At 40.6% G+C, this 15,279-nt stretch overlaps 1 protein-coding gene across 3 annotated transcripts in view; it reads left to right on the top strand.

Annotated features, from left to right (window-relative positions):
- Nucleotides 1-15,279, top strand: part of PYGB (glycogen phosphorylase B) — a 56,106-nt gene that overhangs the window by 21,035 nt on the left and 19,792 nt on the right. For 2 of the 3 annotated variants that reach the window (XM_006921504.3, XM_006921503.3), the window contains exons 3-7: nt 5,515-5,593; nt 7,922-8,025; nt 11,866-11,997; nt 14,067-14,178; nt 14,567-14,649. In XM_006921504.3, the coding sequence (XP_006921566.1) occupies nt 5,515-5,593; nt 7,922-8,025; nt 11,866-11,997; nt 14,067-14,178; nt 14,567-14,649 (510 nt within the window). Of the gene's footprint in view, nt 1-5,514; nt 5,594-7,921; nt 8,026-10,087; nt 10,718-11,865; nt 11,998-14,066; nt 14,179-14,566; nt 14,650-15,279 lie in introns of those variants that run through there. The other variant, XM_025039602.1, reaches the window with a different exon arrangement.

Here is a 15,279-nt window from a genome sequence, read left to right as displayed (position 1 = left end):
CTTCCTAGTCCTATGTTGGGTGTCAGATGCTTTGGGAACAAAACGGTGATGCAGAGCTGAGATAGGCCTTCTTCTCCATTTGTAATGTAATGTCAAAAATAAAACATGACACAATTGCATCAGACAGGGTTGGAAAGTAATTCTGGGGAGAAGTTTACACTAAAAACTAGAATTTCAAAAGAAGCCACTCTCTCCTGATTGAGATATCAAGGAGCTAAAAATGTTTTCATTATAGAAAAATTTAAATATATATAAAAATGAGTGACCGTTATAGTGAACTTCTTCCACATACCCATAAGCTGGCTTCCCAGTCATCAAGCCCAACTCATGACCACTCTTGTTTCACTTATACCCCCACCACTCCCAGATTATTTACACAGCATCAGGCAGTATAATATTTTACTTGTAAATATTTCAACAGGTATCTCTAAAAGATAAGGTCATGTTACTATGATCCTTGAAATATTGACAGTAATTCTTTAACACCAGTTTTTCAGGCAGTGTACAAATTTCTGATTGCCTTATAATTTTTAAACAATATGTTCAGAAAATAAATTGTATTTGCTTAATATGTCTCTAAAATATCTCTTAATCTATAGACTTCCCTTCTTTTTTATTTTTATGCCTTGTCATTTATTTGTTGAAACTGGGTTTGTTTGGTAGAGTGTCCTGCTGTCTGCATTTGACTGATTGCATCCCCAGCTGTCAGTTAACTTGCTTCTGTGTCCCAAGGATGTCATTCTCACCACTTCTTCTCAACATTGTACTAATGGTGCTAGCCAGGGTATTTCGGCAAGAACATGAAATGAAGCATCCAGATTGGAAAGAAAGAAGGAAAACTATCTCTATTTGCAGATGACATGATCTAGAAAATCCTAAAGAATCCAGTAAAAATATATTAGAACAAATGAATGAGTTCAGCAAGATTACAGGAAATGTGATCAATATACAGAAATCAACTATTTTGATATACTTGCAATGAATAATCAAAAGATGAAATTAAGAAAACAGTTTCACTTAAAATAGCATGGCAAAGAATAAAATACTTAGGAATAAATTTCCAAAAGAGGTGCAAATTTATATTCTGAAAACTATAAAACATTGTTGAAGAAATTAAAGAAGACCTAAAACTGGAAAGACATCCTGTGTTAATGGCTTAGAAGACTTAATGTTGATAAGATGCCAAACTCCCCAATTTGATCTACAGGTTCACTGCAATCCTCACTAGAATTCTAGTTCGCTTCTTTGCAGAGATTGACAAGCTGATCCTAAAATCCAGATGGAAGTGCAACAGACCAGGAACAATTAAAACAGTCTTGAAAAAGAACAAAGTTAGAGGACTCATACTTCCCAATTTCAAAACTCACTACAAAGCTACAATCATTAAGACTGTGATACTGGCAGAATATAGACATATAGAGCAATGGAGTAGAGTTCAGAAGTAAACCTTAAAATTTATAGTCAATTAGCTTTTCCTGCAATTTTTTTTTTTTTTAGGTGAGGCAACCCTTGATTGACCTCACAGATTGCAAGGACCTTGTCAGCTTACAATCCCTTATTTTATTTTTTATTTTTTACACCTACAGCACCTGGTATTCCTAGGTGGTCTCTCATCCAAGTACTAACCAGGCCTGACCTTGCTTAGCTTCCGAGATCAGATGGGATCGGGCTTGTCCAGGGTAGCAATTTCCTCCAATTTTTAAAAATTATGGTAAAGTATATACAACATAAATTTTACCATCTTAACCATTTTTAAATATACAGTTCAGTGATATTAAATACATTCATATTGTACAACCATCATCACCATCCATTCCTAGAACTTTTTTCATCTTGCAGAATTGAGACTACCCATTAAACACTAACTCCCATTTCTCCCCTCCCCCAGCTACTGACAACCACCATTCTACTTTCTCATACAATATTTGTCTTTTTCTGACTGAATTAATACCTTCAAATTTTTTCCATGTTGTAGCATATGTCAGAATCTCCTTTTTTCTAAGACTGAATAATATTCCATTGTATGTATATACCACATTTTGTTTATCCATTCATCTGTTGATGGACACTTGCATTGCTTCTACTTTTAGCTATTATAAATAGTGCTGTTATGAACAAGAGTGTATGACTATCTCTAAGATCTTGCTTTCAGTTATTTTGGGTATATACCTAGATGTGGCATTACTAGACCATATAGTAATTCTGTGTAACTTTTTGAGGAACCGCCATACTGTTTTCTGCAGTGGCTGCACAGTTTTACATTCCCACCAACAGTACACAGGGGTTCCAGTTTCTCCACATCCTCTCCAATACTTATTGCTTTCTGGTTTTTGTTTGTTTGTTTTTGATAGTAGCCATTCTAATGGCAATGAGGTGGTATCATTAGTATTTCTCTAATGATTAGTGACAGTGAGCATCTTTTCATGTAATTATTGAACTATTTATATATCTTCTTTTGGAGAAATGCCTGTTTAAGTCTTTTGCCTGTTTATGGATTGGGTTCTTTGGTTTTTTTTGTTGTTGAGTTTTAGGAGTTCTTTATCCTGGATATTAATCCCTTATCAGATAAGTGATTTGCAAATATTTTCTCTCATTCTGTAGGTTGCATTTTTACTCTGTTGTGAGTGTCCTTTGATGTACAAAAGTTTTTAATTTTCGTGAAGTCCAGTTTGTCTATTTTTTCCATTGGTTTTGGTGTTTTATATGGTCAGTTGATTTTTTTTAAAAGGAAAAGAGTGCCAAGATAATTTATTGGAGAATAGTCTTTTCAGTAAATGGTGCTAGGACATTTGGATATCCATATGCAGATAAATGAAGTTGGAGCCCTACCTCACACTCCATGTAAAAATTAACTAAAAATGGATCAAAGACCTACATGTAAGAGCTAAAATCATAAAACTTTTAGAATATATAGGGGTAAATCTCATAATTTGGCAGTGGATTCTCAGAGATGATACCTAAAGCATAAGCAATAAAGAAAAAATAGATAAATTGGAAAACATTAAAAACTTTTGTACATTAAAAGACATTATGAAGAAAGTGAAGACAACCTATAAATTGGGAGAAAATATTTGTAAATCATAAATCTGATAAGGGCCTAGTATCCAGAATGTATTAAGAACTCTTATAACTCAACAACAATACCAAACATACCCAACCAGATACCCCAATTTAATAATGGGCAAAGGACTTGAATAGACCTTTTTTTCCAAATAAGATATACAAATAGCCAACAAGCGTATGAAAAAATGTTCAGCATCATTAGTCATCAGGAAAATGCAAATCAAACCATAATTACATACAACTTCGCACCCAATAAAACAGCTATTATCATAAAGATAGAAAACAAGTGTCAGGGAGGATGTGGAGAAATTGGAACCCTCATATACTGTTGTGGGAAGGTAAAATTGTGGAGTCACTTTGGAAAATATTTTTGCAATTACTCAAAAAGTTAAACATAGAATTGCTATGTAACCCAGCAATTCTACTCCACAGTTTATATCCTAGAAAAAAAAAAACACACATTTATGTAAAAAAAAATTATACATGAATGCTCATAGTAGCATTTTTCATAATAGCCAAACAGTGGAAACACAAATGTCCATAAATTAATAAATGGATAAACAAATGTGGTATAGCATGCAATGGGATACTACACAGTGTTAAAAGGAATGAAGAACTGATGCATGCTTCAACATGGATGAATCTCGAAGACATTATCCTAATTAAAAGAAGCCAGATACAAAAGCCACATACTGTATGTTTCCATTTATATAAAATGTCCAGAATAGGTCAGTTTATGGAGACAGAAAGTAGAAAAGTGATTACCGGGGCTGAGGGAAGGGGGGAATAGGGAGTGACTGCTAATTAGTGTTGGGTTTATTTTGGGGGTGATGAAGTTCTTGCATTAGATAGTGGTGATGGTTGCACAACTTTGTGAATATGGTAAACACATGGAATCGTTCACTTTAAAAAGATGGATTTTATGATACGTGAATTATATCTTAGTAAAGAAATAACAGGTTGTTAAGAGTGCTCTATCATGTTCTTTTTCTGTCTTCAGTTCAGAAGGTTTTAGATTTTCTGTTAATTGTGCCTCTTTCTAATGCTCTCAGAATCTAAGTAAAATTTGCCCTATCAGGCTGAGGTGTGCCTATAACATTCAAGGTGAAAATGTAAAGGAACAAAACATCTTTCCTGTATTTACTCTTAAACTGTCTTTATTTAGTGTGCTAGACTCTCAGTTGAATAAATGTTTCATGAGTAAGAGTTTCCATTGTCAATAAGTTTGGAAAATGTTATAGTTAAACATGTTTCTTAACTTTGCACTGGTAATGTAATATTGGATAAATCCCCCACATACTCCAGACATTTTTGGTGGAATACACTCTCTGAAATTGCTATGGGAATTAAGTCAATATTTTGAAATGTCACTCTGAATCAGATTGCTATATATGTTAGTACCATTCAGTTTATCCTAGAAAAATAAAACATACATCTATATAAAAAAATTATACATGAACGCTCATAGCAGCGTTATTCATAATAGTTTCAACAAGGTTTTAGACTTTCTGTTAATTAGCTAAACCATTTCTTTGTGACTTTTATATTTTTATTTTCTCATGACTTTTCTTCCACTCTTCATAATTTATTAGATTCTCAAAGTATGGTCCAGAGACCCCCAGGTTCCCCAAGACCTTTTCGAGGGGTCTGTTAAAGTCAGAACTATTTTCGTAACACTAAGATGTTGTCTGTTATACTCTTATTCTCTCATTAGTATATGATGGAGGCAGTGTGATGTGTGTTATCTCAACAGATTAAGTATTGAAGCAGAAATTCATTAAAGAGATTTATAAAAATATGAAACACTGCCACTCTTTGTTTTAAAAACACTTTTTATTAAATTGTGTTGTTTATGTTAACTGGTAATGAGTTTTGTCAAGTTTAAGATTAATAGGATAATTATCCATACACCATAATTTAGAGTCCCAAGATCTACATTCTGGAATGGTTTTCAGTTGGATGAAGTAGCTGTGACTTTGTTGCTTTCTCTCTAATTTTTAATATGTCATTTCTGTTTCACAAGATTGTTTGAATATAATTGGGATGCCACAGGAAAGGTGCTTTTAGGTTTTGGTTTAAAAAAATGTCACATAACTGTCCCTAGACCGTGCAAAATTAGAGAATTACTAAAACAATTGGTTTTATTTTTAGGATACATATTATAATTAGTTGCACTGTAAGTAAATAACCTGGCAGTAAATATCTTTGGCTGTTAAATCATGTCTCATTTTGACTGTAATTCTTAAATAGTCCAGCAGCTTTTAAAATACCTGGAAACTTTTATTTTCGTGCATTGATTGAATGTCAGATTTGAACATTGGATTTTCAAGACTAAAAGAAAGCAGACACTAACTTTTGATATAAGCTCATGGGATTTAAATATTTTTCCATCTGTTGCTTTAGTGAAAATATTAAATAATATTAAAATGTTACCTCTGTTTTTATTTACAGTTAGGGTTGGACTTGGAAGAACTGGAGGAAATAGAAGAGGATGCTGGCCTTGGCAATGGAGGCCTGGGGAGGCTGGCAGGTAATCCCAGGCACCTGTCTAGGACAAGCCTTTCCTGACATGGTGCCTTGTCAGTGATCCCATGATGAGGCCAAGGTCAACTGTGCTCCTGACATTGTTCTGTCAGGGTAAATTGGTCCCCCAGAGTGGATGGGAGAGTGTTCCCCAGGTCAAAATCTGCCACCAGCAGGGAAAAAATGCAAGATGTATGTTCACTTTCATACAAGGGGCACTTGATAATGATCACGAAGACCAGTCTTGCCAAAGTTAGGTGACTGGTCCTGGAGTGGATTCCAATATACCAACCACTCTCCTTGGTCCAAAAGCCAATAACTGGGAGAAAGATAGGTAGAAACACACACACACGTGTGCACGCACACACACACACACACACGCATGTGCTCACACGCACACATACACACAGCTTATGCAATTTATTCCTGCTTAATGGTAGTATGCAGATTGTTTTGACATAACAGAGCCGTTCCTTTGAGGGATGTTGCTCTTTTGGTCCACCTTATTTAAGAGCATACTCAGGTTTTTTGTTCTGTTTTAAATTATTTTTGCCAGCCTTTTTGAGAAGAGGGAGCTGGGTTAAGAACATGAAAGTGGAAATAACAGTCACAGTGAGATCTGATTTTACTATGCATGTCAGAGTGCTTGGGCACAGTGTTTCTGGAGCAGAGATGAGTCAGGTTTTGTGCTGCCTTCGTAGGGGCCACGGGAGGGTGGGCTTAGGCCCCTGCCACATGGCATCACTGCCCCTTTTGAGAGTTATCATTTTGTAAAGGGAGCAAACACATTAAAATTTATCTGGAAGGGAGTATGTGTGTTTGTATTTTTGAATTTTAAATTAAATTCTTCACAAAGTAGAAATGTTAAATACGTTTATCTCCAATAAGACAGTACATGGATCTATTTAAAGAAACAATTGGCAAGGGTTGCCCACTCCTACCTCTTAGAGTGAAAAGCCTGTTTGTGTCCTATGTATCTTACTTTCCAGGGCAGGGCTCTGTTTTAGTGTATGAAAGTCAGATCATATTAGACAGTAAGCTGGAGCTTACTTCCTCAGCAGCCCCACTGGACCCCTAGTGTCCTTGAGACCAAGGGTTTCAGTCCACCCCAGTCTCCTTCACTCTGTCAATCATTATAAAAACAGAACCTGTTTCCCAAGCTCAAGGGAAGCTCCAGGCCCTTTGGTATCTCACTGGAGTGGCTGCCTAACCCTCCCTATTACCCCAAAGCTGAGGACTGTCAGCCAGGCAGTCCCATGCCCTGACCTTCCAGATGTACTTCCATTCAGGGCATTTTCAGGCCTTTCCCAGTCAAGTTCTGTTGACTTCACTGTCACTTGTCCTGCCACTTCTGTGGTGCCTATGGTCTTCCCTGTGGGCTAGTGTGATGGCACTTCCTCCTTGGACCCCTCTGGTTCCACAGATTCCTGTAACCAAGTACACCTGGGCAGCACCAGTCCACTGTAGCTTGATATGTGCTGTGTCCCTCCTACAAGAATGATTTCCTCAAAACGAAAGCTCAGATCTTACATTTTTGGATCTTCCTCATGCCCATCCCTCAATAGAGGGCCCTACTCCCAGGGGTCTGCGTGTGTTTGGTGAATTGGGCATGGATTCTATTTGCTGGTGTTTTGTATACATTCTTTTCCTTTCCCTCCCCTTTCTTTTTTAATCCACAAGATTAATTAATAAGGCTACTTTCTGGATCTTTATTCAAAACATGTGTGTTTTTCCCCCTCTAAGACATTTTGATTGGAACAAGGGGTCAATTTGGTGACATACTGCTCCAGCCACCTTCCAGGCTCCCTGGTAGCACTTGGCACTTTGGTATTTGGCATTGTGGACAGTGAAATGTGCATTCCCGGCCCCTATTTCTGTGCCATCTCCACTAACGTATAGAGATATTTTATGATATTCCCCTACTATCCAAACAGCTTGGATTTGAGGTAGACCGTGCAGAGTATGGAGAAGCCCTCAGCTTGAGTGAGGTTCTCTAGGAGGAAATTGGCAGTGGGGCCGGTGCATTTAGAGATGCACCGAGTATGGTCATGTTCTCTCTCTTCCCTTCCCATCTTCCCACACTCCCAAATCTTTCCACGTTGGTATCTTCTTGGCATGGCCCTAGGCTCTCAAGCTGAAGGAAGCAAGGGGAAAGTTCAGCTTTCCTTTTTATAAAACCTCAAGCTGACTATAGTTACCACTGAATCACTGATGCCCCTGAGGCCAGCATCCCAGCAACTGCTTAACTTAGGCATTTGGGCCTTTCTTCCAATGGGCCTCAAACATGCTGATCTGCCTTTGATCAGAAGAGGTTCTTTGTGTTTGGAATTTTCAGCCTGCTTCCTTGACTCGATGGCCACCTTGGGCCTGGCAGCATACGGTTATGGAATCCGCTACGAGTTTGGGATTTTTAACCAGAAGATTGTCAATGGCTGGCAGGTGGGTGAGATTTGGTTCCTTCACTCATTTCTATCTCTTGTTCACACAAGAAAATAAACAAGGGCACTTTCAGTTCAGCTTTTTATACTTTAAACTCCTTTCTGAAGAGACTATATGCCAGTCCTAGGCAAGCAGAGGTGGTACAGGTCATGGTAATCCTATGAGTTTCATGTTTTCTTCATAGTTCAGTGTGGGCCTGCAGACACTGGTCTCCTGTGTGAACTCATTGCAGGTCTAATGAGGTGGGGCCTCGAGCCTGCTGGGCCTTATAGGAGGGGTGGGGTAGGGAGCGGAGCAGCACAATGGTGAGAATACTGAGGACTATGTGCTGGTTTCCTGTTATATCTCACCACAGAGCAGAGTGTAGGTGGCCCTACGGTCAATTGACCTGGAGTAGTTAAAAACAGTTGTAGTTGTTTTTTTCCCACCTTCTGCCTTCTCTCCCTGACACCGGTGACAGGACAGCATCATGTAGGGTTAGAGGCCAGACTTTGCAAAGCAAAGTGGCCCTTAGGAATAGTGAGTCTTGATTCTAGAGCATCAAACCACAGCTATGTAAGGTGGTCAAGACCCCATCAGTGAAGTGTAATCTCAAAATGCAGTTTCACTGTCCTCCACTAGGCGAGGTGGTGATTTCTATTCATTTGGTATTTCTAACTGGAAGTCATAGCTATACCACTTAGGTGGAGAATAGTTTTTTTAAATATAATTTGGCACCTAAAAGTTACAGATAAAGCAGGGTCGTGGTTAGAAAAAGTTTTGTGATTTGAGAATAGTATTATCTAAATGAAATTGTGGATGACTGGAGTAGTAGACATGCACTTTATCTTGATTGGGTTTAGGTTACACGGATATGCAATTGTCCAGACTCATCAATGGTATCCTCAGGATTTATGCATTTCACCATATATATATGTATTAACCTAAAATATAAACACATGATGAGCTATCGTTAATGATGTGCATGCCGAAGTGTTCAGAGGAGGAGTGTACAGATTTCTGCAACTTACTTTGAAATGCATCCAAAAATTAATGGATCGGTGTGGATGGATATGCAATAAATCAAGTATAATGTTAACAGTTATAGAACCCGGGTGGTGGGTGTGTGCGTGTTCACTGCCAATTATTTTTTTAACATTTCTTTATGTTTGAAATGCTCATAATAAAATATTGGCAAAGAAAATTATGGCTACATGTAAAAGAAAACTTAAAATAGATTCGTATCCATTGCTTCATTTATAGAAATACATGCTCTAATCTTAAAAGAAATGCAGCTTTTCTTCAGGTACCTTCTGGATGATTTTATTCATGTGAGTGTGTTTGTCAGATGTATTCCAGCTCTTGTATACATATGTGTGTTTTTTATTGAAGAAATGATCGAAGATTTTTGTTTTCTATTTTTGAATTTTTTTGTATTTTTCTTTTTATTAAAGCATAGTTAGCATGCAATATTGTATTAGTTTCAGGTGTACAAGTGATTCAACATTATATACCCGGTAATGTGATCACCATGGTAAGTCTAGTAACCATCTGTCACCATGCAAAGTTATTACGATGTTATTGACTATACTCTCTGTGCTGTACATTGTATCCCCATGACTTATTTATATTACAACTGGAGGTTATAAAATAACCTTTATTCCCCTTCACCTTTTCACTCATCTCCCACCCCTCTCCCCTCTGGCAACCATCAGTTTATTCTCTATATCTATGAGTTTCTGGGTTTTTTTGGGGGGGGGGTTAGATTCCACATTTAAGTGAAATTATATATATTTGTCTTTCTCTGTCTGATTTCACTTAGCATAATATTCTCTAGCTCTATTTATGTTGTTGAAAATGGCAAGATCTCATCCTTATTATTACTGCGTAATATTCCTGTGTGTGTATGTACGTGTGAGATAGATAGATAGATAGATAGATAGATAGATAGATAGATCTATCTATCTATCTCCATTCATCTATTGATGGATGCCTAGATTACTTCCATATCTATTGTGAATAATGCTGCAATGAACATAGCTTTTCAAATTAGTGTTTTCATTTTCTTTAGATAGATAGCCAGAAGTAGAATTGCTGGGTTATATGTCCTGTTTTTGATTTTTTAAGGAATCTCCATACCATTTTCCATAGTGGCTGCATCAATTTACACATGTGTTCTTTGATCTATTCTAGCTTGCTTTTTTACAGTTGAGGTAATATGTATGTTTGTAAGTCAAAGTCTGAGTCTCTTTCTTGCCTAATAGGTTCTATTATTATAAGCAGGAAGGGTTTTTGGTGGTGAGTGTTTCTTTGATCACAGACATTTCTTTCTTCTGGTTTTTCATTCCTATACCTCTTGCCATCTTGCAAAACATTTTAAAGATACTCTTAGGATGATGGATGAGTGGTAAACTCAGCTTCCTCCCACCCTGTTTTCATGGGTGCCAGTTCGTTAGAATGGTTTTTAGTTGAGTTTAGGTGGAGCAGAATTAAAGGAGAGCAGTGATTACATAGCAACATGGTGGCTGACAGGGCCACAAGTCAGCCTGCCTGTCAGGGAGAGGGACTCCAGAGGAGAGACCCATTGCCTCTTGTATTTGGGAAGACGTTGCTTCTGCAGATGACTCATGGAGCTACTTTACAAGAGATGGCCAGGCTCTGGTGTTGGAGAAAATCATTAATGTACGAGGACATGCTGCCAGGAGATCAAAAGGTAGGACTGGTCCTATGATGAATATCTGCCTGCACCAGACCAGAAGTGTCTTGCCAGGAGCACTATGGAGAAGTGCATATTGAAGTAGTCATCTCGGCTACGTCACCTTCCTAAAATTACAACCCAAGTAGTGCTCTCCATTAAAAAAACAAACCTCAAAGTAGCACACATAGGTTTGCTTGTTCAATTTGAAGGAAGAAACTTGATCTCATTTAAATTTTAGGTAATTTGCGATTCTTTATTTATTGCCCTACCAAATGAATTTATTCCATTACTTGCAAACAGAATAAATTTCACAGGGTAATGTGCAAAGCAACTACACCAGTCAAAAGTTAGAGTCTGTGGGACTACTTTTAATTTTATTTGTGGGAGTGGTTTTTGCATATTTACTGATTTTGGGTGCCACTGGGTGCAATTTTTTTGAAAATAAGCAGAAAAGAAGGTGTTTTCCAGTGGAGTGTCCAACCTGCGCACTGCAAGTGCTTCCAGGGAGGCAGCTTGGCCCCTGGTACCTGTGGGTTTGTGATATTATTTTCAAAGCAGTAGGTTTCCTGTGATTCTTTTTTTCTTTTCTTTTCTTTTCTTTTAATAATAGCTATTGAGATAGCAAATGGTTTTTAATATATTCACAAAGTTGGGCAGCTATCACCGCTATATTTCCAGAACATTTTCATCACCCCAAAAATAAACCCAGCACCTATTTGCAGTCACTCCCCAGTGCCTGACAACCATCTCTTTCTGTCTCTGTGGATTTGGCTGTTCCAGACATTTCATATAAATGGAATCATATAATATGTGGGCTTCTTTGACTCAGCGTAATATTTTCAAGGTTCATTCATGTTGTAGCATGCATAGGACCTCTTTTTATTGCTTTTTATTCCTGAATTCAGGTGATTCCTAATGTTTTCACTTTGATGGATTTTTCTGAATTTTGTTTGTTTCTTTAATAGTCCAAAGTATTAGTTTTCAAACATGTGGCCTTAAATGTGATTGGAAATCTTTGCATTGTAAATAGGCTGCAGTTTTGTTTCAGTGCTGGGTAGTATCATCTTGACAGTGTGGTCAGTGCCGGCCAAGGACGAGGTCAGCCCAGCGCCCAGGACTCTCTCTTCTCTTGAGAACTAACCTTGCTGCCGGTCCCTTTCCAGGTAGAGGAGGCTGATGACTGGCTGCGGTATGGCAACCCCTGGGAGAAGGCCCGGCCTGAGTACATGCTTCCTGTGCACTTTTATGGAAGAGTGGAGCACACCCCTGAGGGTGTGAGGTGGCTGGACACACAGGTACCCACCCCAGCACTTCCCAGGAAGCGTGGGCTGAGCATGGCGACCACTTGGGTATCATCGCCACACTGGCTTGCTTTTGGGAGTAGGAGACATGCACTAGTATGAGCCACCGTAAGCTTCCCCAGAGGACTGAACTGAAGGTAGAAGCCTGGGAGGTTTTCTTCTGCTCATAAATCCAGTTTTTTACATTTTATCAGGAACTGTCCACACAGTGAAAAATACTGAACAAGAAGCCACACTCTGTAGTTTACCAGGAGCTGTGTTAGGGTGGAGACCAGTAGTTGTTTAATGGCAAGCAAGACAGCATTGTGACAGAAACAAGGGCATTGATCCCCTGGGGGATGGAAACAGCTCCCAGCAGGTGCTCAGTGAACTCCCTCACCACACGCTATTGGTCCCAGGTGTGGCCCACAGCACTCAGTAGTGCCCCAGGTGCAGCTCACCAATTACTCTGAGCCCTCAGAAATATGGGGAAGCTTAGGTGGATGTCCTGGAACGGTGCACAGGCTATCCCTCTCAGCAGGGCCCTGATGGTGGGACCACAGCAAAAGCATGGAGTGCTTGGCAGAACATGGTGCCAGCTATAGTGGGGTGCAGTTGCAGAGAGTCCCTTCTGGGCTCAGAGATGGCAGAGAGCATGCATCTTGGTGGTTTTAGAATGCAGAAGGGGTAAAGGAGAGATTTCATGAGAGGAGAATAGTTGCTGTAAGACACAGTCATCTAGTGTTATGGTAGGATAAACAAAAACAGGGTGAGCTGGGAGACTGGGTAGTTGCAGGCATGCAAAAATGAGTCATCCAGATTTTCTGCAACGTAAGTTTTAAAAAGGGTACATGGAGCTAGAGCTAGCTGAAGGCCTATAATGCCATAATAAGTAATATTTAATTTGAAAAAATAAAGAAGGGGTCTGGTTTTCTGAATTCATGTGACTATAGAAGATAAACATGTCAGTGTATGTAAAGAGGTCCGGAGTCTGCTGGGGCCTCCCAGAGTGAATGGGATGAGGGCCTTACCCCCCAGGGCTGGCTGTGGAGAACGAAGAGGGGAGTTGGAGATGCTTTGCAGGGCTTGCCACTGGCTTGGACAAGGCCATGGGTGCAAGAGAGCAGGGGACAGGCAGGGTGAAGGTTGTGGGGAGTTTGGGAGGGAAAGATGACACTGGGGCTTTAACTTGGTGGTACCCTTACACAGTCCTTTGTGGCTTCCAGGGATGACTTCATCTTGTAAAGCCACACAATTGCACTCGTATGAGTCACACATAAACGTGTCTGAGTGTGAGAAGCCTCATCAGAGGGTCCAAAGGTTGGAAGTGACCTAGAGGCTTATACACTTCTTCCTGTGCTTCCCAAGAGCATAGCTGATACTTTTGGGCAGATGGGTATTGGGAGGGGGTGTGGCAGCCTCTGTGGGCAGAGAACAGGCTTTATGTTTTCTTTTGGGTATGGAGTGTGCGGGCTGGTTTGATTCCCTTGAGAGTTAGAGATCAAGGTATTCAACAGAAGGAGCCTTGCTGTGAATGTGGGAATGGATGACAGAAATGGAAATTGTGTATTAGGGGAAATTAGTCGAGTCCTGCAATTGTTCAAGCAGAGTGAGTGAAAAGAGGTGTGGAGGGCAGAGGACGATGACATGGGAGGAATGGCTGCTGAGGGAGCATGAGCCAGGTTAACACATTGGGCCCCCAGCTGAGGTGGGAGTTCTTAAGTCTATGCCATTACTGAAGCAGGTAAATCTAGAAAGACAGTGTGACCTCTGGAGTGTATTTAGTGACTTGCCTGACAGACCTTAACGGGTGGTCCTAGCTTAGGACATCTGTGAGCTGGGGCTGCAGGTACAGATACGCACTGGGGCAGTGAGAGGATCGAGACTATGGCCTGGCGTAGGGCAGGTTGGGTGTGTTTTAGGGAGAAGGAGAAAAGCCAGAAGAGGGTGAGTAGGTGGCCCCCTGGCAGGGAGGCAGAACACTGCTTCCTGTGAGGCTGATGCTGCCCTGTGAGGCTGGTGAACCCAGGACTGGGGACCATGTCTCTGGCTGACTTTATCCTGACTGTCTCTCCCTTGGCCAGGTGGTGCTGGCCATGCCATATGACACGCCGGTGCCGGGCTACAAGAACAACACTGTCAACACCATGAGGCTGTGGTCTGCCAAGGCCCCCAACGACTTCAAGCTCCACGACTGTGTGTTGAACCCTTTTGTCTCTGTTGGGTGACTTATCCTAAACTCACTCACACCACTTTTGTCCCTTCTCTGTGCTCTCATTGCTATGGGCAGAGGGCAGGTTCCTTGTGGTCAGGACACTTCCCAGAGAGGGTCCACTGGCAGGTCCAGCGCTCCAGGCCCTGGGCAGTCAGAAGAAAGTGAGGGGCTTGGGGCCCTGCAGGGCACATGGGCCAATGCGCGTCCAGCATGGCTCTGAGGCGTCTCACATGAGGCAGGCAAAGCGGTAGCTCTGGGGGTACCTTCTGTTCAGACTGCTCAGGGAAGCAAGCACAACACCACAGTATGAGGGCTCATGGGGAGTCTCAGAAGGTGTGCAGGTCCCAACTTGGCCATCTCTGCTCTTAGTTAATGTAGGTGGCTACATCGAGGCAGTCCTTGACAGGAACCTGGCCGAGAACATCTCCAGAGTTCTGTACCCCAACGACAACGTGAGTAGCGCCCGTGGTTGGTTCTTGTCTGCACTGTATCTCTCCAAGTGTAGGCTGGGTCTCTCTACAAGGACCTGTTTGCTGGCCTCATATTTGTCAGGTGAGACCACCTAAGTGATGTCCGAGTGGTTTCGGCTCTTCTAATGCCAATTTCCCAAGAAGTAGGTGACCTATTTGTCAAGTAGGGACAGTAGTCCCTATTTTGCAGTGACATCTTGAGACATATGACAATTATGCTTTGAAAAGCTCTTAGCGGACCTCCACCTCAAACTAGATAAAAGTAGCAGCCACATTCTCCATTGCCCCTGAATTTAGTGTCTGCTGGCATTTTTGTTGTTGCCAGAGAGCCCTTGAAATTTGCCTGTCTTAGTGGGCCATGTGTTTCTTCATTTTATCAAATATGTACACATAGTAACAAAGGCCATTGGTCCTGCAAGGCTCAGAGTAAAATGCCCCATATGCCCTCCAGAGATTATGAACGGATTCTAAAGCTTCAGGCACGAGGCATTTTTAGAATGAAGTTTGGAGATTGCATTACTGGGTGGCTCTGGTATTCCTGGTGCTCAGCTTCTCACTGTTAAGGGACTAGACCTTCTTGCCCAGTGCCCTCATGCAGGACAATGTGACCTT

The sequence above is a fragment of the Pteropus alecto genome, unplaced genomic scaffold (genome assembly GCF_000325575.1).
Source record: "Pteropus alecto unplaced genomic scaffold, ASM32557v1 scaffold199, whole genome shotgun sequence".
In the NCBI taxonomy this organism is placed as follows: Eukaryota; Metazoa; Chordata; class Mammalia; order Chiroptera; family Pteropodidae; genus Pteropus; species Pteropus alecto.
The sequence above is the reverse complement of the archived record's forward strand: the minus strand, read 5'-3'. Positions and strand labels throughout refer to the sequence as shown.